The sequence below is a fragment of the Manacus vitellinus genome, unplaced genomic scaffold (assembly GCF_001715985.3).
Source record: "Manacus vitellinus isolate BGI_N305 unplaced genomic scaffold, ASM171598v3 scaffold_4_pilon, whole genome shotgun sequence".
NCBI classification, from domain to species: Eukaryota; Metazoa; Chordata; class Aves; order Passeriformes; family Pipridae; genus Manacus; species Manacus vitellinus.
Genome location: NW_021940604.1, coordinates 17874 through 45781, shown reverse-complemented (window position 1 = coordinate 45781; position 27908 = coordinate 17874). Strand labels below are relative to the sequence as shown.

The 27908-nt window shown below is 43.2% G+C and overlaps 1 protein-coding gene across 1 annotated transcript; it reads left to right on the top strand.

Moving 5' to 3' along the window:
* The first annotated feature begins 204 nt into the window (after nt 1-204).
* Nucleotides 205-24599, top strand: LOC103757061 (solute carrier family 22 member 3). Its single transcript, XM_008923165.3, has 11 exons — nt 205-806; nt 9973-10076; nt 12028-12182; nt 14552-14717; nt 15692-15809; nt 19920-20017; nt 20155-20369; nt 22268-22376; nt 22621-22733; nt 23619-23718; nt 24475-24599. The coding sequence occupies exons 1-11, from the start codon at nt 393-395 to the stop codon at nt 24530-24532; spliced, it is 1650 nt and encodes a 549-aa protein (XP_008921413.2). The 5' UTR covers nt 205-392; the 3' UTR covers nt 24533-24599.
* The last annotated feature ends 3309 nt before the right edge of the window (nt 24600-27908 follow it).

The following is a 27908-nucleotide window of genomic DNA, read 5'->3' as shown; positions in this document are numbered from 1 at the left end:
CTTCTGTACTCTTTTCCATTTAACTCTCTGCTTTATCCTTGCACCTATTTATCTCAGCCACAGTGGGAGCTGGCATTTGCGCCTCACTAGCCCCGAAGGAGTTAACTGGGCTTATTACATAATCTGTTTAACATTCGTGATGAATAGGAAATGCACGCCCCTCCTCTCCTACAATATGTTTGCGCTCTTTAGCTCTCACTTCTCCCGGCCGTGTGTAAGCCTTGTGCCACTTAGCATGCCCTGAGTCTCCTCACGTGTGCCAGGGCGCGCTTGCATGCCCGCCTGCAGCTGCGCCCCGCTCCGGCTTCGCTCATGCTACCGGCAGCGCTGCACACCCGCGTGTCTGTCTCTGCGTGTCTCTGCGTCTCTGTGTGGACAGACCACCTCACATAATGCCATCTTTTGATGAGGTTTTGAAGGAAGCTGGGGAATTCGGAAGATTTCAAAAGAGGGTCTTTTTCCTCCTTAGCCAGACAGGCATAACTTTTTCTTCCCTGTTTGCAAGCGTGGTTTTCCTTGGGCGGGCACCGGAGAACTTCTGGTGCAGGATCCCTGGGGCAGCTGAATTAAGTAAACGATGTGGCTGGACGCTGGAAGAGGAACGAAACTTCACATTGCTACCCCTGCACCTGGGGAACAAGTCTTCCAGCGGGGAGTGTGAGAGGCTGGATGTCGCGTGGGATGACTCCGTCAGCTGCGCCAGCTCACTCGCCCACTATGGCAATCACAGCATGGGCCACCTGCCACTCACCACTTGCCATGATAACTGGGTATATGAACAGCCCCACTCATCCCTCATCAGCGAGGTAAGGAAAATCCCCATCCTCTAATTAGCAGCATCCATCCTGGTGTGGGATTGCAGCAGTAAAATGGGATTGGCACTGTGAGGGTCGTTACTTTGGTGGCTGGTTTTCTTTTCTGGATTTGTTTCATTTTGAGTCATAAGCAAATCAGGACAATAAGTATGATCAAGTGCTGGCATCAGGCTTTTAGGGAAAGGTGAGCTGATCTGAAAGGTGGCTACCCAAAGCCAAGCACCCCATGCAAAGCCAAATACCCTGTGCAGAGATTGCTCTGTCTCTAGAGGAATGTCAGATTAAGATAGAGACTTAAGTCTTGCCTTGCAGCTGAGGCTTCTGATGCTCAGTTTTGGGCCAGAAACTTTGATGGTGTAAACTCCAAGTGTACTTGCTCACCTGGATCACTGTATATTATCTGTTCTTTGTATTTCCAGTACTGAATATTTAAGTCTGTAGGTAACAAACAACAACTGGTGGCAGACTGCCCTTCTGAGATCTGGCAGGAGTCAGCAAAAATGACTGTGCTTACTAAAGAAAAAAAACCAAACCAAACACACGTTATTGCCCAAAGCTATCATTCAGCTTTTCCTGAATGTTGGTGTCAGAGAACCACAGGCTATTACCACTAGTGGTAAGCACTTACAAATGTAGTGGTTTCCTAGTGAGGCTGCAAAGACAATTGGAGATGCTTTCCTGGGAGATCCTCTGTGTAATCTGTAATCATGTGGATGGGCTGTGGTCTGGCTCCAAAACACAGTCTACACACTAGGAGTGTGTATTTTAAGGTCATCCTACACAGTAATTGTCACTCATGCAGTGATGAAAAACACAATGTACTTAGAAGGATTGGCTCAGAAATCATCAAGGTGCACTGCAAAATGTGTCAGTACAGCTGAGGACTCTAGTTCCTCTCTGTCTCATGAGCCTCCCACTGTGGTTTTTAACTGGGTACTTACACTAGAGCTGTGTCCTCCAAAACACACAGCAGGGCACAGCAGGCAAAGCCCTGAGCAAACACTGAATTGAAAAGAGATGCCTATCCTGACTTTTCAATTCATCATCTTTTTCCCATCCAACTGGGACTGCTTTATCCACTTGTAGGCTTAAGTCTCTCCAGAGCAGTAGCTTCATTCTTTCAGCACCATATGCAACCTGAGCAGCTTTAGCCAGGGTCTGTGTACAGGAAAAGAGAAATCGGAGCACCTGACTGGCCCTGGCCCTTGGGCAAAGGTTCAGAACTGGCTTATGTGTGTGATCACTGAAATCAAGGCTGCTCAGAGGGCCACAAATGACATGCAGGGAGCTGGTGTCAAACTTTGGCCCCTAATAATGATGTGTTTCTGCCTGTGCTGGCAGTGGTAGCTGGGACTGGGTGCGCAGGAGGACAAATGCTGCCTGGGAGCTCCAGCCTGGCTACGCCTTAAAAACAAAAGTATAGAGATTCCTCTTTCGTTCATAATTTTTTCCCCCCTTCAGCCTTGCTGTAGATGAAAGCATGTAGTTTGTGTTTATAAGATGGTGCTCAGAGTCCATTTATGGCAGCAATTTGTATATCCAGCAAAATCACTGTGATTTTCTAGTGAGCCATTGGGTACAGTAAGGGAGAAGATAACCAGTGTTTGTGTTGCAGCAATAAATAGAAGTGAAAAGTTCAAGGATCTCAGACAAATGCCTCACCCATCTGCACTTTCTTCCCTCCCCTCTGCTGGGGAGACCCTCCAGAGCCAGGGCAGGGAGAAGGGATGAAGGGATGCTGAGGAAGCACTCCCTACCCATGCCCCCAAAGGTGCATATTGGGAAAACTGTGGAGCAACAGTCTGCAAGGAGAGACAGGCTGGGACTGTCTCTACCCTATGCTGGGGCAGCAGGTTGCACCATCAGTGTCACTGTGACTCCTAGAGTCTTGCTGGCTGGGTGCAGCTCGGATGAAGGGTGCTGGGCTGTGACTTGTGGCACTTGCAACCAGTTTCCAGTTTTGCAACATTTTCTGGATAAATCACATCCCACAATGCTTGATTTCTTCATTTAAAAAAGAAGCTTGTAGCATGCGTGTCCTGGCTCAATTGCTTTGAGATCAGCTACTAAAAGGAGCTTGATATCTTGTTAATGAGTTATACATTCAGCAAAGACAATTTAAATCCCAGATTTACTTTAGTGTCCTTTTTCTCAGCTGAGTTTTCTCTAACAAAGTGTGACTCAATTTAGGCACATTTTTGCTCTGTTTAATCAACTCACCAAAGACTTTTGTTCTCATCCATCTGCTTGTAAATGCTTCATTTTGTCCACATGTGCAGAAATATTTTTGTTTCTTTCAACTAAAGATTTCTGGTACTTTATGTCTCACTGAATCAACAGTGGAAGTGACCAAGGAGACAAAGTTGAAAGGATGGGTTATGTGACAATCTCGTAGACATATGTTCAGGGAGAAAAAGAGAAGAGAGGGAAAAAAAGTCAGTGTACTGAAGGAGCTCTTCCACGCCTATGGCATGCACACACCCAGTGTGGATTTGCGCTGTGACAGGGGAGGTAGAGGGCAAAAGCAGGTGTGTGTTTCTCTGGGACAAGATGTCATATAACACAGCAGATCTGGCAGCCAAACTACAGGCTATTGCAATAAGTTCTGAGCACTTTTCAGAAGTCAAATCATGTGGCTGAATGGACTGATTTATGAGGAGTTGTGAAATGAATGGCATTGCAGTACCTGATTTCACTGATCATGTTGCTCACTTGCCATTCTCTTATCTTAGCTGTCTACTGCAAAGGCTTTTGTGGAAGCATCAGCAGAAGGAAGCAAAAGAAAAAGGGGAATGTGGATTGATAAAAAGCACACATTACTTTGTAAGCAGCACCTGGAGTGCCTGCTGCATCACCTGCTGGTGCAGGACTCCTGCTTCTCAGTGCTGGGGTACAGCAGGATGCTGGGAGAACATACCGGGGCTTTCGTCCTTCAACATTTGGGAGAAGAGCAAATTGTATTAAGAAATCATCACAGGAGCACATGGCAAAGCCAGCTAGTTTGATCTAGAACAAAACAGAACATTGCTAAACATTTAGCAACAGAACATTGCTAAAGATTCCCTCTCAAAATCTTCTTTTGATGTCTAACTGTTTCTGAGAGTAGGTCCCTACTTCTGTAGTAGGGACACCTAAGGGTCTCTGTGCCCCGCTGTTTTAGGTCAGGCTTTTCTGTGAGGGCAATCCAGGTTAGACGAGTAGTTGTCCACTGGTGCTGCACACACAGCCCATTGCTGTGGTGCCCAAATTAAAGTTGAGCAAACCAAACCTGGGTTGATTTGGGTTGATGCAAAGGTTTTGAGCTATCATTTCAAGACACAGCAGTGTTGCAGGTGGTGGATCTGTGCAGAGGACTTTGGCCAAATGCAATCTTCTCCGGTTTGATTGGGTGGGTCTTGCACATCTTGTGAAATTGGAAGACAGGGCTGCATGCATCAGCTGCAGCACAGGAATGCAGTAGTTTCTCAGATTTTGCTTGGAGAGGAGGGCTGAGGGGGTAATTATCAAGCTAAATATATTCCGGGCTCATGCCAGCTGGTGCCACCTGAAATGATGCTGGTCAAAGCAGGCGGCTGGCACTGCTTGGGAGGGAAGGCTGGTGACAGCAGCAGCTCTGACAGTGGGAGGAGAGCAGGAAAGGCCTATGTTTCTGAGCAGCAGATGGAGAAGGAGGAAGAGGAGGGGTGCTGAGGGGCTGTAGTGGACCAGGAGGGCCACAGATTCATGGTCTGGCACAGAGGTCTGGAAAAGAGCCCAGCTCACTCCCTGAGCTCCATAACACTTGAAACAGGAAGTGTGTTGCTTGCTGTCTCCTTCTGGGCGAGCCTTTTGAAGGACATATATATCCAGGACATACAGAAGTTAATAAACCTAACTTTCTGAGGAAACCGTGCTGAAGAGGCAGTCACTGATCTTTAATACTGATGGGCTTTGGCACTATGTTCTTTTATCCCAGTGGAGATAAATCTATCACTCTGCGATAGGGTGTCTGGAAATAATGTGCAAAGAGATTTTTTTCAGATATTTTTTGTTTTGGTGACTCCTAGAGGCATGGGCACAAGCTAAAATTGTGTCTGCAGGTGGAATGACCAGTGGTGGTGGATAAAAGGAAAAGGGAAGTCTATGTGGTCACCAGCAACTACAGAACAGCTGGCATATTTTAGGCAGCATTTATTAGACCCTTTGTTGGCAGAAGGTCAGGAGAAGTTCAGCAGAAGGGGCAGATTCCAATATGCTCTGTCTGCAGCAAGTCTTCACGCTGTAGATGATGTCATTTTGAGACCTGGCAGTAATTTGTTGCCAAAGTGTGAGGTCTGAGGTGTACAAGGGATCATCTGAACACAGTCTATGCACCTGCTGGGAATCAATCTCCTTCATCCTCTGCTCACCAGCTGTCTCAGAAATCAACAGTCAGCATTTGCAGAGAAACCCATAAGGAAGGCAAAAATGTTTGTCTTGTAGCTTTTAGAGTCACTCAGAGAAGGAGATAATATGGCAGCCAAACTCACGGTGGAGAAAGCACAGCTGGTCCTTTTGCTATCCTCCTCCAAGGCAATAAGCAACGCAATTCACCCTCAATTGTTTATCTAGTATGACTCTTGTTACTGGCATGGCTGTACCCTGTTTTTTTCCATTGTCATGGTGGCATTAATAGTAATTGGTGGCGGGAAAGTAGAAAAGGGCAGACAGAGGAGCAAAGGGAGCAGCAATTGCTGAATTACTTTCAAAGCTTTAACTAAGATTTCCCTGTATGAGAGGCGTTTGAGCAGGGGTTGTGCCACTGGGGCTGTGTTTCTGCCACTGCCATTGAGACTGCTGGCACTGGCTGAGGTTTTGGGCATTTTTGTTCTTATTGTTTTGAGGACAACTGCTGCTTTTCCTCCTTTAGGAGGTGGTGAGTTTCCCTACCTCCCTCTTGTTTTGGCCCTAGACAGATATAAGAAGAAAGAAAGAACAGGTCTTCTCTCTTAGGAGACTCAATGAATGAGATGATCTGAGTGGCAGGGATGCAAAGGTATCAGCTGGGCCCTAGGCCATGAATAGGAGAGAAATATGCAAAGCTTTAAACACTAATCTGTCCCTCAGGGCTTCAGCCCCAGCCCCTGGCAGCAGGGTACAGACTGACTCCACTTGACCTGTTGAGTGCTCAGCTTGAAACAAGACATGAAGAAGGACAGTGTTGTTGCTTTGTCCCTTAGCATTCTGACAGAAGCTTTAACAGAAAGAGAAAAAGAAGGTAATTTCTCCCTTTCCACTGCATGCACTTGCAGGGGGGTTTGTTGCAGTAAGGATTTGGGAAAGATAGCAGTTTGAAAGGCCAGAGGACAAGAGAGGTGGAGAAGAACTGCCCAGCAACAAATAAGGAACATGCAAGAACAGTCTACATCTTCCCAGGTTTCCTTAAACGGTGAGTATTACCCTAAACCGTTTGTCACTGGGAGTCAAAGGGTAAACCATTCTCTGTTTGGCCACCTGTATGAATGCCATTTAAAACTTGTGTGGGCTCTCAATATGCTGTTGCAATTGGGCTGGGCAGTCACTGTAGAGCTCTTTATAGACCAAAGGCTTTAATCCATTTTGAAATTTAATTGAAACAGGCAGTAAAGTGCTTCGAAACTCCTCCTCAAAGTTGCTACATTTTGAGGAGCTTTTAATGGCATGTTGTTATTTAAAGCAATATATTTCTCCAGGGATAGGTATGCTGAAGTATTTTGGGATTTGCTCGGTGACTAAAGGTCTCTAGAGCGTCAGGAATTACAAGTTTGTGGTTAGTCTTTATGTCAAACTAAAGTGTAAAATGTTTGCCTTCTACCAAAGTTATGAAGAAATGAGTTGCCAGAGCCCCATATTTCCCAGTCATTAGTCATGTACAAGCATTTCTTCTGTTCCCATCTCAGCCAGTTGCCACTCCTTCCTACAGATATTACACCACTAATGAGCTACAGGGAACCAGTGCAAAACCTCTTACTTCTCCCAGAGAGATCTCACTCAGGTGCTTTGCTGCTGCTCTAGAGATCAGCAAACACAACAGCACTGTTCCTTCAAGTCACACCAGTGCCACTGTAAATCTGAACATCTCGTTGATGTTCAAGCTCCTAGCAGGTATGAAAATGTTCACCACAGGGATGTATTTCCAAGCAGGGTTGTATTGCAACCTGTACTGCAAGGCTGGCAGGGTGGAAGAAACTGTTTTTCCCAGGTCTATTAAGGATGCTACAGAGTGATGTCCTGAAGGAGCTGGTTCCTGCTGACTGTCTCTTGACAACAGCTCATTTCTGCTTACAATGGCAGCTCACTGCCAGGACTAAGATGAAAGCAGTGAAGAAGGGGATGTTTTATCAATTTGGGCAGTGCAACTTGTTTTACTCAACAACCTAAACAGAAAGGGGCTGTGTTCAGGCACACAGTGCTTTGTGTCATACAGTGGATAGAAATCAATCAGGTAGGTGCAGGACTGAATGCAGAGATGGATTGCAGGCCTGTTCTGGGGGCCTGCACCTGTGCAGTGAGGGGCTTAGCCAGGAGCATAGCAATGCTGAGGAAGAGGATGTGCCCTTATCTGGAGCTGGCCAGCTGAGCTAGATCACTTTTGATGATTGCAATCAGGAGCCAGCTAGCTGGGTTTTAACAGGGTCTAGGTGTAGCCAGCACCACAGATCAACAAATAGGCTTAAGATGAGGGGAAGAAAAACCTAAGGCTTTCCTTTACTCTTCCATATCCTTTTCTCTGCCATTGCAATAAATGTTTTAGCATATTTTAGAAGTGTAAACATCAGCCCATGCGTGGATGGGCATATGAAGGTTCAGAAACAGAGAGGAGGCACCATGCCAGTACCTTTTGTGGAGCCTTCTAGCAAGGAACATGGGAGGTGTTTTGAAGGAGTGTCATATAGGAGAATACTGACTAACTGGAGGCAGTCTAAGACTCTGGGTAAAGTGTTGCTGATACTTTTCCTCCAAGAGATACATATAGGGATAACTTTCAGACACAACCAAACCAGGTCACAGCTCAAGCAGTGAAGTGGGTCTGACAAGTGGCTTGGGTAAAGAAAAGATCTCTGCAGGCTGTGCAATTCTCTTTTAAAGGTTACATTCCTCTCTGAAGGTTATGTTTGCAAATGAAAAACAAGACACTAGCAGGGTGATGACTTAAATGTTGGGCGCTACGTCAAGCAACCAGAAATGCTTATCTGTACCAGAAGTTATTTTAATACTTAGAAAAAACAAAGTGCAGGACTAACTTAGGAGAATATAGTGTATTGTCACTAAGCTTCAGAAAGAACCCATAGCTCCTTAGAAGTTTTCTGTATGTTCTTGTTTAGTAGAATAATACAATATTTGACTATATTGTTAGCAAAGGTCTAGTTTCAGCTGCCACATAAATAATAGGAAATAGCTGTACAGACGAAAGAGTCCTCTCTGTTAAAGATGCTTTCCCCTGTTCGTTCTCCTGCCTTCTTTCATGACAGTTTATTCATTGCCTGTTTACAGTACAGAGAGATCAAACTATTTAAAAAATAAATATATTCTTTGAAAAAGGGTCAAAGAGAGTCCCAACCTCTGCCATCAGCAGAGGCAATTGCATTGTGTTCTAAAAATCTTCTTTTAATGATCATCCTCATAAAAAACCCTGCTGTTTTCCAAAGCTGCACCTTTTGATACTATTTGCTAGGATCACCATAGTTTCAAAAAGCAAGAGGTTAAGCAGCATTTGAAAATGTTCCTCCACGTTCAGGCTATTTTAGGAAAGCATTGCAATAGCCCTTGAGAATGAGAGCTGAGAGCAGCATTTATTCCTCTCAGAAGTTTCTGCAGCTCTTGCTCAAGATTTACAGAAATGGAAGCCGGGTGCTGATAGCTTGACTTGGTTGAAAGGTGGTCAGTCAAACTCCCTGGAGTAATGATGTTGGCATCAGAACCAGGACTTTAAAAAAAGTCAGCAGAGATGGGATATCTATCAGGTTGGAGACTCATGAGGTGCCCCTTGTATGTTGTTAGGCATCTCTGAAATCTCAGGCCCAGGTAATACTCACTGGGCATTACCTACTCAGCATTCAAATAGGCTGAGATGGAGCTCAGGATCATGACACTAAATTTTAGAGTCTGGAGAACTGTGAATAGCAGAAGAGGCTGTTAATCATTCCAGCTCACCCTGTGGCTACTCCATTCAAGCACAGTGCTTGAGCACTGGTGTTGTATATGTGCTGGTGAGCACAAATGTGGTATACTGTGTGTGCTACAGTGACCAGCCCCTTGTTAGCGATGAAAAAATTCCTTACAGCTCATGCCTGAAAGCAAAAGGGTTTCTCTAGGGTAAATAGTGGCAGTTTTTGTTGTCTGTGGCTTGCCTTGGTCCCGAGGCCTCATTGTTCCAAAGATTACCCCAGATACGGATCGAAACCTCCCAGCTTCCATTTGGTCTGCAGTGCTTAGTATTCCTTTATTCTCCAAGAACCTCTAAAGTAATTTCCAGTGCCATGCTGTCCACAGAACTACTTTGTTTTTAGTTTTGTTTTAGTTCCTAGTCTCTTCACTTTTTTCTCCATAATGACTTACCCCTTCCCTTTGCCCCCCCACATCATCATCCCCATCTCTATTATTGTGCTAGGGAGTTATGGATGCTGCAGTATAAAGAATAGAAAAGTATGGGAAAGCTACACAAAGAAAATATGTATCTGAAATTGACCTGAGATCTGTTTTCAGTTTCCTCAGAGACCACATGTTTTTGCTTTTATCTAGAAGGCACTAAGAAAAATAATTAAGCTATCTCTGTAAGCTGATGTTTTCATTGGCAATAGCTGAGGACCCTTAATCTGCACTAAAGTTATGACTTTGCCACATATTTAACAGCACTGTTTGGAGAAGAGCAATTTGCTTTCCACATCTGGACAATTGACGTTACAATTGCCTTTTGGCAAGGAGGAGCTCTCTCTCTATCTTCACAACCACTTGAAGAGTCTTGTTATGGCTGCGCTTCCCTGGCCCACCAGTGCTTACTGTTGAGCAAGCATATTTGAACTTACCCTTCCCATTCCCTTTTCGCCTTTCCTTTCCACTTCCCCTTCCCATGTGGACCTATGCAGTTTCTGTAATGTTTAGCCCTGAGGATGACAAATAACCCACCTAGATGTTTTATGCCTCTCCCTTGTTCCCACAGTATAATCTTGTGTGTGGCAACGCCTGGATGCTGGATCTCTCACAGGCCATCCTCAATCTGGGGTTTCTGACTGGTGCGTTCATCCTGGGCTATGCTGCAGACAGGTACAGTATAGGCTCTGCTATCATTTGGTTTGCTGGGAGGTGATAGGTATGTGTCAACATTTTGGAGGTTTAATTCATTTTGGATAAACGTCCCCAACCTGTGTTAACAAAACCCAGCCAATGTAATCTTTGCTTCTATTTGGGCTGGAAACTTTATGCAGTCTTACTTACTGATCCTGTTTGGACCTTAAAATGTCATGAAATGAGCTTTTCTTGTGGTTTCCAATGTTTCCTGTGCACATCTGGACTCAGGAAGGGCAGAAAGACAGAGAAACAGAAAGGAAGCATTCAGAGGAGTTTCCTAGACTGATGTTTACTGAAGGATGTTTAAGAGGCACCATTGATGAAGCAAGCAGCTACTTGAAGAAAGAAGGAAGGGGCTCAGTGTGGTAACTCTCTCCGTTCACAGGCTGGACTCACATGCTTATGTCCGAGGTCATAGCTCCTGCCAATTGGTCCGCAATTCTGAGAGGGCTGGATGAAACCAGGGAAAAGTCTCTGTTAACCTTACCAATTCTGTGATTCTTTGAAAAAACATGGGCGATATTCAGGCTTGAGCAGCTAACCTACTCCAGAGTGGGAAGCTCCCATAAGCTCTATTTTGCTCTGAAAGTAAACAAGGGAGCCTAGTTTGTGCTTTTTACTCTATTTAACAGTAGTCAACCTATGCACTGACTGAGAGCACCACTGATTATTTCAATGGCAGAGTATTTTTCTTCCGTTCATAAAATACTTTCTTTCTGCCTGTTTTATTTTTCTTTCAAATCTGCAGTAATTAATAATAATAAATTATAGTACCATTTCTTTGCGGGCAGGAATACTTAAAGACTTATCCATAATGTCATCTCAGATGACAAATTTTGAACTCGCAAACAAAAGTACTTTTAAGGAAAACCTCATCTTTCCAAGTGATATGATAAAAAGGGAAAAAACAAGGCAGAAAGGAGGCCATGGCACTGACTAATTTAAGATATCTCTGCTCAGTGTCTGGCTGGGCAATTTGACACTAGCACCTTAAGAGTGTGAAAGAGCAGAGATATTATATCTAATTATTAAAAAAAAATAATATATCTAGGAGTGTTTGTTTATTGAGCATAATGTAAGTACTGTAGAACTATGAATGTTGTACATTGACAGCACTGGGGGAATGTGTTGCAGCCAGACCATTAGTCTCCTTGGCAGCACTCAAAAGAATGGACCTGGTTGAAAATAGCCTGGTTTTTGTCTTGTATTAATTCTTCTCATGAAACAAAATGAACAAACAAATACTTTATGGTAATATAAATAACTATATCAGTTTTCACAATTTCTTCTTCTTAAAAAAAATGGAGAAAAGATCTAGTTTTGTTCCAGGACACAGTTGCTATGAAACTACAGGGAGATTTTTTTTTTTTTAATTATGGCTTACCTTGGGCACATAAGTATGTTTCTTGCTGGAAAATGAGACTCATGAATACATTAGGCAGACTTTGAAAAGAAGCAGTCGAAACCTAAACAAAACCTAGAAAATCACATGGAGCAGTTAAAGTAGGAATGATTGACTTTCATACAGCTGGCTCCAATTATTATTAGGAGACTAATTTGCGAAAACAGAAATTCCCAACATAAGTTGCCCTTATCCAAAACCCAATCAGATCAAAAAGCTGAATTGTAACATATGTGTCATAGTTTAGGTACAAAAAGACAATCAGTTTTCTAAAAGAAAAGGGGTTCTGGTGAGGATATCACCAGTTTTAAAATTAGTGACATAAAGATAGTGACAGCTACCATCGGGAAAAGAGTTCTGTATTCCAAGGGCCAACCCTACAAAGTTTTAAAGAACCACCCTTTGGAAAAGGCTGGTGTCAAAAAGGCACTTTCAGATCTAGCATTAAAATGAAATGTCAGGGGAAAAAAAAGAAAAAACTTTCTGTCTTTTCATGATGTTCACTTTCTTTTCCTTTTTCAACAGATATGGCAGAATCCTCATCTACCTGCTGTCCTGTCTCGGGGTTGGGATATGTGGTATCATAGTGGCATTTGCACCAAATTTTACTGTACTTTTGATCTTTCGTTTTCTCCAAGGCATGTTTGGCAAGGGAACCTGGATGACATGTTATGTGATTGGTGAGAGCTGTAATCTTCTTTCTTTCCTGGTTAGGAAAAGTGAGGAATTTTTGGAGTACAAACAGTCTGACTATATCTGTTCTTGATATTTTTTCTTGTTAACAAAGCACTGGCCCTGGTGTCAGCAGACAATGAGTAACCCAAGTCCATCCTAGTTAATGCATTTGTTCTCCAACAATTAAGAGGTGAAGGAACGGAATATGCATATATAAAGGTTTTCTTATTACATAGGAGATCACCAAGATGATAAAAATCTACAGATTAAGCCCCAAATAAACTGGATTCACAAACAAGGACATGGTTAATTTTGGCAGTCTGAACATCTTCCACAGGTGCTCAGAGGAATTAACTGCTTTTCCTCACTGGGAGGACAGATGCTTGATCACTGCTTTCGTTCTTTAGCTTAGATACTTCGATTAGTGTCAGACTGGACACCAGGGTCCATATTAAGATTATTATTTCCTGAAAAGGGAAAAAGAAGGAAGCATATTTATAAATAGCATCAAAAGAGCAGGGTTACAGAGTCTTTGATGGATTATAGCCTATCAGTCTACAGTCTATAGCAATGAAGCTCCTCACATAGTAAGTTTACTTTTCACGAGAAAAGGGTATTGTTTTGGCATCTTGAATGACTGTCAGGTTCAGAAAGGCAGCCATAGGGCATGAAAGAGCAAGACATGGAGGAAGGCATCTATTAGAGATGGGATGTCAGATTTACTTAAAAAAAAATCAGCCATTCAAAAATCTACTATGATAATCCAAAACGCAGTGAAAACATCATTATATAGTGCAAAAACTTGTCTAATTGGTGTTTTCTGTGAGGCCCGTGACAACTTTTTAAAATTCCTAGCGGAATTCAGATGAATGAGAGCAGAATTGCAACCAGATAGATACAGTGAGACCTGTGACCACTGTGGTGATGTATGTGCAAACATTCCTATCTAGTCCTCTTAGCATCTAAAGCCTAGAAGCACCTTGTTTTTCTGGACAGTGTTACACTGCTGAGCAGCTAAAGTCCAAGATCCAGTGAAAGGACCAGAACTGCTTAATTTTAAACTGAGATCTTATCCTGAAACTTTGGCAAGTGCTCTAACCAGCAAAATGTTTTATGACAGACCCATGGCATCCTTAAAATGTCCAAGCTTTAACAGTACAGAATGTTTTTCAATGCTTAGATCAAACTGCCTGACTTTAGGGAGAGGTTCTGAGATCTGACATCCTGAGGCACAGTATATTACTGCAGCTCTGAGCCAGGTGCATAACTCTGGGAGAGAGTGATTCCCTCTAAATTCCTTCAGGGATCTACTCTTACATTCTGGGATCCCCCAGAGTATTTACCAACCTAATATCTTTTAAGAGGCATATACAGATTATAGGTTTGGTTGCACAAAGAGGATGGTTGCCATTAATACATCCCCAAAGCTATTGATCTGTGCTTTAGGCTGCCCCAAGAACCTCCCTTTGCTTTTACATACAACCCAGCTCTTCCTGGGACAGTGTAAGCAGCTATGTTTAGGCAATGAAGTTGCCCCTGAGCTATGCAGACATGATGAATGGTTAATGAAAATAGTCATGGTGTCATATTTCACTGCATTGCCAGCTGAAACAAATCAATGTTACCTGTAAAATTGTTTTTCCTTTGGTAAAATAAATTAAAAAAGTGTTTTCTGTGTATTGTAAACCGACATAAACCCCTCTGCTTTTATTCTGAAGCCTATGTAGTGGTGATAGTTTTGGAACAAGCAAGAGACACTTCTTTGTACATTGCTTATCTCAACTGTGGATGTCCTGTCCACGGGTTTGCATAGTTTTCAGAGCGATCAGACACATTCACAAAATAAAAAATCTGTCAAAAGATTTTAAAAAAAAAAGGCTATAATCATTCTAGGAAATAAACCAAGCTGAATCATACTTTAGCCCTCAGAGCAACCATCTATACCAGCTATTAGGTATGGTTAAACTCTCTTCCTCCTTGTCCGTATCACCTGCTGGATGGAGTCCCTGCCTGAAAGATCCTCTTGTCTGGAGCACGTGCTAAAACTGTACTAGGGAGACTACTAACAATTTCCCACTACCCATGATCATGATGCAGCGTTAAACCCCTCTTCTGGCCCCATGTAATTCAGTAGTAAACATGCAGTCAGAAAACCCTCTAACTGAAGAATGGTGGTTGAATTGATGAGAAGGTGTCACCTGTGTTGGCCCTGAACAGCCTTGGTGACATGCTTACACTGCTGAAAACAAGATGTCGGGCTAGACAGACCTGTGACCTGATACAGTACTATTTTTCCTTGTGTTCCACCTCTAATATTCTTCTTTAGAATTAAGTTTGTTTCTGTGTTGTTTGTTTTGGCTTTCTCTCTGCTCAGTGACAGAGATCGTTGGTTCCGATCAGAGGATTGTTGGAATTGTGATTCAGATATTCTTTACCCTGGGGATTATGATTCTCCCTGGAATTGCATACTTGATTCCCACCTGGCAGGGACTCCAGCTGGCCATTTCACTGCCCAACTTCATCTTCCTGCTCTACTACTGGTAATGTTGCAGTCATTGCTCTTGTTATTATTACCATTGCTATTCAAGCACCTAAAGACTCGTGTTATGGTCCCAAGTCTTCAGAGTGGAAGATGTTGTAGGTTAGGAAGAAGATATTTGTATTTGTAATTCTTTATCAGTGAATCACAGACATACATTACTTTTGTTTTTCTGCCCAGAGTTTGCCTCTCTGATCAGCTACAGCTGGTCCTTCACAGAACCCTGTTCTGCTTATAAGGTTAACTTGACCAAAGTCTGCTTTTCACGTCAGCCATGAGATCCCACCTGTACCTCTCATTACCTATTCAGTTCAGGTCTGAACTTGCCCTACAGGTCCCAATGAGAAAGTGGAATGCTGTGCCATGGTAAACACCTGTCTCGGTGTGGTTGTCCTTTGGGCTGGATCCAGCAAAACTAACTCACATACCCTCTTCCTACACATTGTTTCCTTAAATGTTGCCTGCTGTGAACTTTTAAATTGTTAATCATCTCAACCCTAGGCTAGCAGAAATTGAAACACCCGTTGGTGGTATTGCTTTGTGTTCAGTTTATAAAATATGTATACATTTGAGTGTGTGTCTATCTTATATACAGCTAGAAGTTTCCTGATCTGCCAATACGTGTTACTACGTGTTCTTAGTGTTGACTTTTATTTTTCACTGCTGTTCTACAGGCACCTTCTTTGCTTGTTGGGTATCATACTTTTGACAAGCATTGTGCAAATACAATAGTTAGATTTCTTATTTTTCAGCTTTGCTGAGCATTGATATAGTCTATTTTCTTCTTTCTTGCCCACAAGGATCACATATTTTACAGGAGACTGACTGGAAAAGCAGTCCTCAAAAGAGTTTCTATACTACAAAAACTGAAAAATTATGTATTTTGTGCTAACACAGAGTAAAAGACAAAAGACTTTGGTTTACTCATGATGGTACAGGGTAAAAGCTCTATTTATGAATTCTGTGTTCTTACAGGGTGGTTCCTGAATCTCCACGTTGGCTCCTTACACGCAAAAAGGGGGAGAAGGCATTAAAAATCATGCGCAACATTGCAAAACACAATGGCAAATTTCTCTCACCACATTACTCAGAGGTACAGTCATCTGTTTGAGCTAGAGGATTTTCTAAGCTGTGTTCTTTTTAAGTGATGGACAACACTCTGCGATGTGTCACACTAGGACAAGTTTGTCAGTCCCACACTTACTTTGTTAATTGCAAGATGGTAAAAGTGAACTGGCTGGAATTATATGGGCTGAAAAAAAAAAATTTGTAAAACAATGAATCAGGTCTTTCATTTGCAACACCCAAGAGCTGGATGCAGTATTCCAGAAGGGGTCTCACCTGAGCGGAGCAGAGGGGCAGAATGACCTCCCTTGACCTGCAGGCCATGCTGCTTTTGATGCAGCCCAGGTTACAAGTGGCTTTCTGGGCTGAAAGTGCACATTGCTGGGTCATGTCCAGCCTCTCATCTACCAGCACCCCCAAGTCCTTCTCAGCAAAGCTGCTCTCGATCTGTTCATTCCACTGCTGTGTTGATATCGGGGGTTGCTCCAACCCGGGTACATCACCTTGCAGTTGGCCTTGTTAAGCCTCAAGAGATTACAAAAGGACATAAACCTGTTGAAACAAATCCAGAGAAGGGCCATGAGGATGATCAGAGGGCTGGAGCATCTCTCTTATGAGAAAAGGCTGAGAGAGCTGGTGTTGAACTCAGAGAAGTGAAGTCTCTAGGGAGACCTTAGAGCACTTCCGGTACCTAAAAGGGTCCTACAAGAGAGCTGGAGAGGGACAGTTGTCAAGGGCATGAAATGACAGAATAAGGGGGAATGGTTTCAAATGGACAGAGGGCATTTTTAGATTAGAAAGAAATTCTTCACTGTGAGGGTGGTGAGGCACTGGAACAGGTTTCCCAGAAAAGCTGTGGATGCCCCATCCCTGAAAGTGTTCAAGGCCAGGCTGGTTAAGGCTTTGAACAACCTGGTCTAGTAGAAGGTGTCCCTGCCCATGGCAAGGGAGCTGGAACTAGGTGATCTTTAATGTCTCTTCTGACCCAAACCATTCTATGATTCTGTGAATTATTGTCTTTGGCTGGGGCATATACACCGGTGAGATTCTCACATCCTGGCCAGCATTAACCAGTGCTGAGTGTGGCCCAAGACGTGTAGCCGGAAGCTTGTGCTGCTGCAGCTTCCCCTCCGCATTCAGCCCTGCATTGCTACACCCACTTCCTCTCTATAAATATTGGCATTTTCAAAGCGTCATGTCATAAAGAAGATGTGTGTTTTCCCCTGCTTTTTGTTTTAAGTTATGTTTAATTTTTTTTCAAAAGTATCCATGTTCATGACCTTAAGCTACTCACAGCTGCAGCAGATTAACCTCCACATGTACAGATTTGTACTGGATCTGTTCCTGGGGCCTTTTTAATGTAGAATGCCTGTCACCCTTTTTGCTGTGCCCAGAGGAAAGAAAGCATCTCCAGGAAGCACATTAATAATGGAGCAAGTGTATTTCTCACATTAACTCACGTCAGTCTTCTCTTTCATGAAGCAACTCCAGAATTTCCGGGTAAGTGCTGCAGGTGTGGAGAGACAGGGAGAAGTGAGAAGTGATAGGCATTATCCATCAACGCACTTTGGCTCAGATTTTCTAATACGTCTGTATGAATTTCATTGGCCAAGTCCCTTACATGGCTCTGATGTAGCAGCTTTGAGTTTTTGTTGGCATGCAGAAACCACAGATGACCTTTGTAGGAAAAAAACAATTGCTTCTTTTACTCTGTGAATTATGACACTAGTACAGTTCAACTCCAAACAGAACTCATTAAGTGTAAATTATAAACTCCTTTTTTCCAGTTGCTCATATTTATCCTAGCATGGAGATTTTTTTCAAACTAATTTTCTAATTCTTGGTCTCTGTCCAAAACCAGAATGAACCACAACTAACTGAGTAGGAGTTTCTTTTTAAGAGAGTTGTGGATCAAACCCCCTCCCTTTATACACAGATACATATTATTTCCTACTATATAGACATACCTAGACATTTCTTTTAAACATTAACATACGTATGAAAGTATTATAAATATGTCCCATGCAGAATTAAGCATGTGTAGAACTATATATCTTTTAAAATTATTGTGGAAAATTTGATATGTAATTTTGCTGAAACATGAAAATGTGAGGGCAGTTGATTATAAAACTTCATCGGGGGTTTTCAGATGGTGTATCTTTGGAAATGTGGGCCCTGTCCCTGAATTCCTAACTAGACTGACGTGAATAGCAAAGCTCTCCCTAACTTCAAAGAACAAAAAGAGGATTTTTTTCCCTGTGAAGTGTTGACTTTCCACAGTGGTTTTTTTCGTCATCCATAAAGAAGTGCTCAGTCATGCTTAGAGTTATTATGACTTTATTGAGACATATAAATATAAGTAGCAGTTGTGCTGAATTTATCTTTAGTCCTTTAGAAAACTAAAACCATATTTGCACAAAGTCACAACTGATGGCTCGCAGCCTGTTCTTATAAACAACAGACATAGCAGCTTTATAACCCTACTATGAGAGAGTCCAAGGGCAGTGTAGAAACCCAGCAACCTCACCCTGCCTCACAAAGGGCTCTGGCACGCAGCAGAAGTGGTAGTGATTTGAAGAAATCTTCTGTTTCTAGTTGCAGTAGAAAAGCAAGAGGGAGTAGAAAGGAAGTTCAAACAAATGTGGGGCTTCTCTGTCTTGAAAAGCTTTCAGTTATGAAAAAGTCATGTGTTAAAACATCCAGCCAAATCTCACTGAAAAACAGCTGTGCCACCTTATGATATAGAAAACAAATAAAGGTGAAAGCTTTGGGCATAGCCCTGGCTAAGCCGACAATGCCTTTGGCTTTACCTGTGTTCTCATCCTGGATCTGCATGTTCCCTTCTGCTTCTATATCCTTTCACCCATGTCTCCCCACCAGCTGGGATCATTTGCCTGGGTTCCTACACCTGCTTGGGCAGCAGATGCCGTGGTAATAGAGAGGGGTTTGCTCCTCTCTTTGCTCTCTTAGGCTTCCTGTCAGGAGGGGGCAATAACTGAGAGTCAAAGCAGCCAGGCTGCCTGAAATCCTCCTAAAAAGGGTGCAGCAGGTTTAAGCCCGTATTTCCCACAGCTACTTTGAGAGCTGATGGCAATCCCAGCTGGGTCTGCTAGTTCTTGGGCAGTATCATGGTTTGTCCCTGCCTGAAACCACCTCTTCCTATCTTCCTTGGCTCTTCCTCACCTGCCAAATGACCATATGAAAAAAGGGTTCTCATCTGGCTTGGACATCACAGTTAAAAACTGCTGGCCAGAGTTAAGAACAGCCTCCATCAATGTGCTTAATCCCTTTTTGACCCTGCTAATATTTTGGCTCCACAATATCTACAGTAGTGAACTAAAATAGGTAAACACAAAGTGTGTGAAATTGTACTCTTTTTTGTTAGTGTTAAACCTTCTAACTAATGATTTCATGGAGTGCCTCATTGTGACTATTGGAGGAAGTCGAGAACAGATTTATTATACTTTGTAGGCAGTATGAGGACCATTAATTCATACATAGTAGCTTTATTTTTTCCAGAGTAAAAACCATGTTCAGCACAGTGCTTGGATATTTTAAGACACTCTGAATTTCACTAGTTGAATATTTTGAAGCAGCCAAGCTTTGTCACAGATCTGCAGTTTCTCTCACTCCTCTCTTCTTCCTGCTGCCCAGCTGTGCCAGGAGTGATGTTCCCAAGCCCATTGCTTGCTGCTCACCCCCTCTCTCCTTGCTCCCCTCAGCCTATCACTTTGCTCTTCCTGCCACAGTCCCCTCCTCTTTCCCACCTCTGGCAGAAGGCAGTTCTGCTCCCAGTGGCCCTGATGTGACAATGACTGCTTATTGCCTTCCAAGAAAATCCAGGTCAACTTGTCTCAGTTTACAACAAGGAAATAATTTTTCCATTCTCAAGTTAAGATTGGGGATTTTTTAATTTGTTTTTTGCATGATCATCATTAAGGAAAGCCCACAGCTGTGTCCAGTTATCAGCTGTTCCCATATCTGTGCACTGGTCTGGAGTGCTATAAGCAGCAAACTGGCTCGTCAACACCTTTACTCACTGGACTGGAATATTGGTGGTCACTGTGTTTACACAGCAACTCTGCTCCACTGCCTGCCTGAGCGCTGACAGCTGACTACTGCTCGCTTATCTCCTCAGATCACTGTTAGCAATGAGGAGGTCAGCAACCCTTCCTTTCTTGACCTGGTGAGGACTCCCCAGATGAGGAGGTGTACGCTCATCCTGATGTATGCCTGGTGAGTGCCCATGTCAGTCCAGTTTGTTTCCAGGGTGGTGGATTTAAAAGAAAGATTCCCTTGTGACTTTTAGGGTCTCTCCAGCTGCTTGCAATCATTTTTTTGCCTATCAACACTTTTTTCCCTTTGCTGTTTAGGTTTGCAAGTGCCCTGATCTACCAAGGGCTTGTCATGCGCCTAGGAATTGTCGGTGGAAACCTATACCTAGACTTCTTCATCTCAGGAGCTGTGGAGCTGCCTGCCGCTTTCCTAATTATAGTGACAATTGATCGCGTTGGCCGGCGCCTGCCCTTTGCAATAAGCAACATCGTGGCAGGCATTGCATGTCTCATTACTGCCTTCTTGCCAGAAGGTAATTCCCTTCCCAGTGTCAGGCTCTTCAGGTCAGTGATTTCCCTCTGACACCTAAGCAAGGCCAGCAAGCAACACAAAACTGCACATTTCCCCCTGGTACCCACCTCTGTGCATCCCAGAAGAGCTGCCACGTGCTGAGTGGATGCTGGCTGCCCCATTCTCCTCCTGTGACAGCTCCCCCAACACAGGTCATGGCAATTCAGGCACAGAGGGTGTGGTCACCATGTTGCCTACTGGATCTGCCAGCATCATTTTCTATTTGTTAGAAATGTACAGAGGTCCTGCTGGGACAACAGGGACTGAGGACTACCTGATCTGGTGGAGCTTGGGCTGTCACAAGAGAAGGAAACAAAGAGCACCATCACGGAATTACTCTGGCAGGACACCTTCCTCCAGCACCTTCATGTATTTTGGGCCGTACCATGTGCTGAGCACGGAGCATCAGGTCCAGGGTTAGAGCAGGAGCATTGTATGGGGGTGATATGGCCTGAGTGAGGGGTAGAAAGTGGTGGCCTGGGGCCAGCAGCATGCTGCCACCAGTCTTCTCTCAGCAGTGAAGTGTTGAGGGGACCCTGCCAAGGTAAGGAGAGGGCAGCCTAGGGATTAAGATACTTGCAGATGGGACACCTGAGGTCCAACTCCTGCTTTCAAGAAAAGCCTGTTTGTACAGATGGAAAAAGCTGCAGCAGCAGCTCGTGAGAGCCCCATCACACTGGGGTGCTCATACAGTTCAAGTTCCCTGGCAGAGGGAGGAGCCACATGGACATCACCCTCACCAAGGGGATCTGATGGACTGAGGGAGTGCCAGGGAGACAATGTGGATTTATTTTGTTCTTTCCAGCCTTTGCTTTTCTTACACATTTTGAAAACAAAACTTTTCAGGGCAAAGGCAGTGTCTTGCAACATGGGATGAAATCTGATGGGGATTTGTTTGGTTGTTTTGGAAGGGAAATAAACCCAAGTGTCTCAATTTTGGTTTAGAGCAAACTGAAATGTTTTCTTGTTCTTCCTAGTGAAGTTTTGAGAAAACACAATCATTGGCAGCTCTCTCTAGTGACAAAGTTCCCCTTCGTGCTGGTTTCAGGAATGTTGTTTTCACTTACCTCCCTGTCTGCCTAGTTGTGTTTAGACCATACCCACCAGAGCCTGAGCAGAGCCAGGAGAGATGGGCAGAGCCAACAGGGCAGTGTCAGGTCCCTGTGCTAGTTGTGTCAGGTACAAAGACAAGCACCAGGGAAAGGAAAGGGAGGATGGCCAGGAGTGGCATTATTAGGAGTGTGTCTAATGTGCAGTGGCTAGACAAATTACAAAGAGTAGGTGATCAGCTCTAGGGAGAATTATTTTACTACAGCACCTCTGGAGATTTTTAAAAGATGTGTAGATGTGGCACTTAGGGACATGGTTTAGCAGTACACTTGGCAGTGCTTGGTTAATGGTTGGACTCAATGATCTTGAAGGTCTTTTCCAACCTAAATGATTCTGTGATTCTATGCAGTTTTAGAGGTAGCTTCCTTATGGTCAGAAGGCTTTGGGAGGTGACTCAGCAGTGTTTCTTACAGCATAATATCCCTCTACAAATAAATGCTTTCTAGAGCACAATTTGAACATGGTGATGGAAGTTATAATGTTCATTTTCCCACCCACGCTGTTATGCTCCCTAGCATCTTGAATCAATCAACTCAAGTGATTTATAAGTCTTCAAAGCAGCCTCACATGATACTCAAAAGCAATAAATGCCAGTATAGATTGATATCTACAGCAGTGGCCTTTCAGTCTGATTTGTACTGATCCAGTGTTCCTGTGGTATAACTTCTGCTGACGGGGCCTGGGGCTCTCAGAAATACTCTGCTGTTGTGGCAAAGGACACTTCACTACTGTTTCTTTTTGAATGAACAGATATCCCATGGCTCAAAACGACAGTTGCCACGCTGGGAAGACTAAGCATCACAATAGCTTTTGAAGTCGTCTACCTAGTGAACAGTGAATTGTACCCTACAACACTGAGGTATGTCAAAAGCTCCCACGAATCTTTCAACTTTTCCCTCTGCTTTTCTGCATTTCCTATTTCACTGCTATTCAGTTAAACCTGATTTTCTCCAGAGTTTCCCAGCTGAATAGCCACTGCTCAATGTGAATGGCATATGCTGATGAGATAATTTTGGAGCTAAGTCTACATTCTGTTCTTTAAACTGCTGGTTAATCTGTTTGGTAGCACCTCTCTAATATCTGGTACTTTTTGTCTTTTCCAGAAACTTTGGTGTTTCCCTGTGTTCAAGTCTGTGTGACCTAGGGGGGATCATAGCCCCATTCCTGCTTTTCCGATTAGCAGCCATTTGGTTGGAGCTGCCTCTAATTATTTTCAGTAAGATCTGATTTAAAATGTACTTTTGATTTAAATATCTTCCTCCTAACAGAGCTTTTCTTCTGGGGCAAAAGTAGCGTGTGGCCTCATCTTCCCCTCAGACCAGCCCCTCTCGACCTTCATGCCTAGAGCAAGAGGCTGAATGGCAAATGGGTGAAATGTGTGTGATTTCACCGCACAGTCTGGAAGAGCTCAGGTCTGCTTGGATAACTTTGCTGAAAGAGCAGAAAAGAAACTGTGTGAGGTGCTTTAAGACTGAGAAACCTTACAGCTAGGTTCTATAATTGCCGAAAAGTAAGCTTAGACTGCCAAGAGTAGAGGTTGATGACCTTTAAAAAATACTTAGTTTGAGTTTTTTGGTAAGTACAGTTATGACTATGGATGTTGTATTATCCATAACTTTTTATTCCTGTAAAATTCTTTCCCTCAGTTGCATTTTGGAAAGAAATAAGCCCTGAGGAGTAATTCTATGAAAAAAAATTATTTTCAACGAGGACATGGGAGTCTGTGGCTAAACCAGACTTCTAGCAGACAGATGTGATGGGGAAAAATCAAAATCAATAGAATAGACTAAGAAGGGAAATTGGTGCTAATGACAACTTTAGCTGAAAACAAAATTGGAAAGACAGAATTTTGACTTCTATGATCTTCCTTTAGGGGAAATCAGTCTGCAAATGAACTTCTAGCCCTCAAGTGATTTTGTAGTGGGTTAAATTAATGTAGCATGAAGGTGTTTGACTAGAATAGGTTAATCAGAAATGAATTCACTTGAAAGATCTTACTTCAAACTTAATCTGAATAAACTTTTCTCAGTAGACAAGCTCTGAAAATAAAAAAAGTAAAAATTTTCTTATTGCTTTTGTATTTCTTCAATGTCCATTGTAGGTATTCTCGCAGTTGTCTGTGGGCTCCTAGTATTGCTTTTACCAGAGACAAAAGGAATCTCATTACCCGAGACAGTGGAGGATGTGGAGCAGCTTTCAAGGTATGAGATGTATTTTCTTACTTTTACTTGGGTGAGGTTTCCTGAGGATGTTCTCCTCCAACTTTACCAACTGTCACAAATTATTGAGGTTTTCCAAACGTCAAAGTAAATTCCCTAGTTAGGTTGATGTTATGAGTGAGTGGCATTTTCCTCAATAGAAACCTGAACTTTTCAGTACCACTTAGGAAGGCTGTAAAAAAATGCATGGGGATAAAATCTGTCTTTTTCTCATAGAGACACAAAGTTGTCCTATGCATCTCTGGAAGCAGAAAGTGATAGTGTGCAAGAGGGATATTGCGAAGCATAGCCTGTAACTTTCTGCTCAAGAAAACCAGCCATTACCTCAATCAAAACATCCTATGAAGAAGGGTCTTTTATTATGGAAGCAATTCCACCATTTGTGACATCATTGAAAAGTCATATATGAGATGGATTTATAGCTAAAGAGTTGTAGGCACAGCTTTCCTATTCTGGGCATAGAGCAAGAGAGACTCTTCACTGCACTGAAGACATGCAGGGAACATTTACACCTTGGCTAACTATTTTGAGGACATAGCGCTATACATCAATTTTTCAAGCAGAGGCTTTGGATATTACATCAACAACTTTTGCCTGATTCAAGGTGCAAACTAAAGAAAGAGGAAGTGTTCTCTGTAAAAAGTAAATGTTTCAGTACTGCAGCTTGGACTACAACTTGAACTACATATTTTCCTGTTTCTTTCACATTTATACCCCTCTCCCCTTCTGTTTCTTCAGTCATTTTGGAAAATGTGGCAAGAAAAAGAAACACCGGGACACCAGCTCTTATATTTGACCTCTGAAGGACAGCACTGAGCAAAGAACTGTGTTCTCATATCCGGAATTTGTTCTCCCCCTGCCACCACTTCAAAATCTGCTGCAGAATATGGATTGAACTTCACATTATTCTTCTAAGCATAAGGACATTTAAAACAAGTAGTGTATTTTTCTATGAATATGGAATAAATACTTTTTTTTCTGAGTACGCTATTTACAAGAAGAGACCACTTTGTGGTTGTTGGGAGAGAACAAGACAACTGTAAAAAGATGCACTATCCAGCTCAGTGAGCTTCTATTTATTTCTTTATCTAATGGGGCCATTTGTTTATTTCTTTTGTTAGGATACACATTTGGATGGGGAGGATTTGAAATGGTACTGCTAGTTTAAGATTTAGACGACTTTGAGGAGGAGAGGATGAGTACTTCAACCCGTTCTCAATTGCTCCTGAAGAATCTGGACAAATAGAAGATATGATGGCTCAGGAAGGAGGGCAGTGATCAGGGTGGCTCTTTCTCTGGTTGGGAGGTATGGGAATCAGCAGTGTGCATCAGGAGAATGTCTCTCTGGTCTGATAGTCATCCACATGGACCCTTTGCAACAAAAGCCCTGCCTCTCTCCTTGTTCAAGGGCTTTCTGAAATGTGGCAGCAGTCCTCTTCCTCACCTTTCCATGGCTTTATGTAAGGGTCAGACCCCGCACAGGGCACTAGCTCTACAGGTCAGATTGTCCTGCTGCTCATTAGTGCCTTCCCCCAGACCCAACTGGGGTACATGACATTCTGTTGTCCTGTCCCCTGGCCAGTGACCGCCATATGTCTGAGGGAAGGGCTTCTGCCTTCTCTCCCCTGTTGGATGCTTTTCCAAACTCCTATTTCAAGAACATGCTCATTTTATCCTTTCCAAATCATGCTTTCTGCCCATCCCTACTAACCAAATTCCTTCACCCTCACTGCTGCCAAGGTAACCTGCAATTTCTGTATTCTGTTCATTATTATTATTTATCATCTTTCTGTCTTGGAGATTAATTATTTGGGTTGTTGACAAGGATGTCTTGGGAACATGGGCAAGGATGAGACAGGAGCTTTGGTTAAAGAAGGAAGTGTTAGCTGATCCCAGCTGTTTGAAGCTGACACAGAGCAGACCAGCTTGACTCTCTGGCTCTGCAAGCAGATACCAGGGATAGACTGCCTTCCCTTTCTGCTGTATGACCTTCATCAAGCATTAGGTCCTGGCCACTGACTGGTAAACAATACACCCCTTACAGGGAAGGACTTGAAAAGATATGTTGTTCAAAAGGTATCCTGTTACCAACAGAGAAATAAACAAACAAAAGAAAGTCAATGAGGTCTTGTAAAGGGCCTTGTAAGCTCAGAAAATAACATATTTGGCATAAACAAATATGGGACTGAGTTTTGAAGGTTCATACCACAAATAAGTAGCACTACATTACAGTTGGTGAAACTGAATGATTACTGCTCCAGTCTCACCATCCTAAGAACATATATAGGCAGGTGCCTGCACAGGAGGATTTCCTGTGGTGAGGAATATACTGTGCCTTTCAACAATTCCAAACTCTCCCTGCCTTTTCCCAGCAACTGCCCTTATCACCAGCTTTGCTGGAGGAAAATAGGACCTTTAATACTAATCTCAGGCTAATGTTTGCATACTTTAGGCAGTTAGTGATAAAGGCCTGTCTTTCAAGGCTGTTTCTAACTTCCTCTGAGGCACAGTAAAGGTCAATGGGATGCTTAGCAGAAGTCAGTAAAGACTGAAAGATATGAAACTAAACAAGCATCTCACAATATATCTGGCTAATCTAGAAGACAACCCAAAACTAGAGCTACTGCTACAGGGAAAAAACTTCTACACCACAGTCTTCTGTAGATAGCTGAAGACAATGTCCCAAGGCTGACTGGCAGAGACCGGTGTTGAACTGGAAGCTGCGGGCTTGCCCTGGCCGGGTGCTGTGTCTCAGTGCAGGGTGGAGGGTGCAGGCACCTGTGTGCAGAACTCAGCCTTGCCTTCCCTGCACCCAGCCAGCCCACACCGCAAGCATGACCCTCAGAGAGTCAGGGGGAAGCAATCAGATGTGATGCATTTATTTGCTAAAAATTCATTTTGTAAAGGACAGCAGAAAAAAGCCTCTCTATATGTTTTGACTGCTAAAATGATAGTAGGTAGTGGCTTCCGGTGAACCTTGTATTTGGTAATTGCTCCTGTGCTAACTCTTATCCCTAACAGAGGAATTTTGTAAGTCAAAAAATCCCCCATCTCTATGAGCCTTTGTGTTGGGTTTAAGCTGTTGTGGGTGAGAGAGGACAGATGAGGTGGTGGAAGCCGAGGGAGAGCTTCTGCATGGAGGAACCCCAGGGGAAACCAGCTGCACAGAGGTGCATGCACCAGGTTATGCAGACCACTGTACAGGATGTTGGTTTAAAAAAAAAAGTTATTCTAAATTTGTATGTGCCTCAAACCACTTTATGCATATGGGAAAGTCCTACAAACTTCTCAGGAGGCACATCAGTATTCTTCTGAGCTGCGCGGGTTGACACTAAAATGACTGTTGTGACCCTGCTAACCCAGTGGGAGGCACCTCTTTCAAGTAGGGACCAAACACTGTCAGCTACAGTTATCTTGCATTAGAGGCTCAGTGAGAGATGTGGGGTACACAGGAGACAAAGGATCACCTTGCCATCTCCAGAGGCACATGAACAACCTGACCACAGAAACCCAGGAGCTATGTTCTTGCTGCTACCAAAGAGGTTCCTTGGACCAACAAAAAGGTGAATGTGCTATTTGGCTCAAATGTGCTGCTGCCACCAAATGTGCTGGGTTACTTCGTCTAGTTTGTGCAAGTGGTTACTGGTAAGTGGCAATTTTTATTGCTGCTGACACTCTCGCAGAAGGAAAGGCTATGAAATGGCACTTCTGTAGCCACTCAGGCATGTCCAGGCATTTCTAGATAGTTTGGGAAGGACAGCAAGGCCACTGGTTTCTCTGTCTACAAGGTAGAGAATTAACAAGGTATTAACCATACCTTCATGAGTTCACTACTGAGAGCTTAACAAATCAAAGACCAAGCTGCAACACAGAATTTCTGTTGTCAGGAAAGTATTGTACAGATTTCTTGGCTAGCTTAGTGATCAAAGTGAATATATATGGAAAATATACAGGAGGATATTTGTGCTCAGCGAACACTGCTGACCAGATAGGTGAGTGCAGTGTGCTTTATCAGAGCTGTTCCCACTCAGGAAGGCAATGCCCTGAGAAGATTGCATCTCCCAGAGTCAGACTCCAGATGTAGAGCAGATTTCAGATGTAAAAGCTTCAAAAATCATCCTACCACCAACTATGCTTTATAGTTCTCATCTTCCTTTAAGGCTATGGGGAGA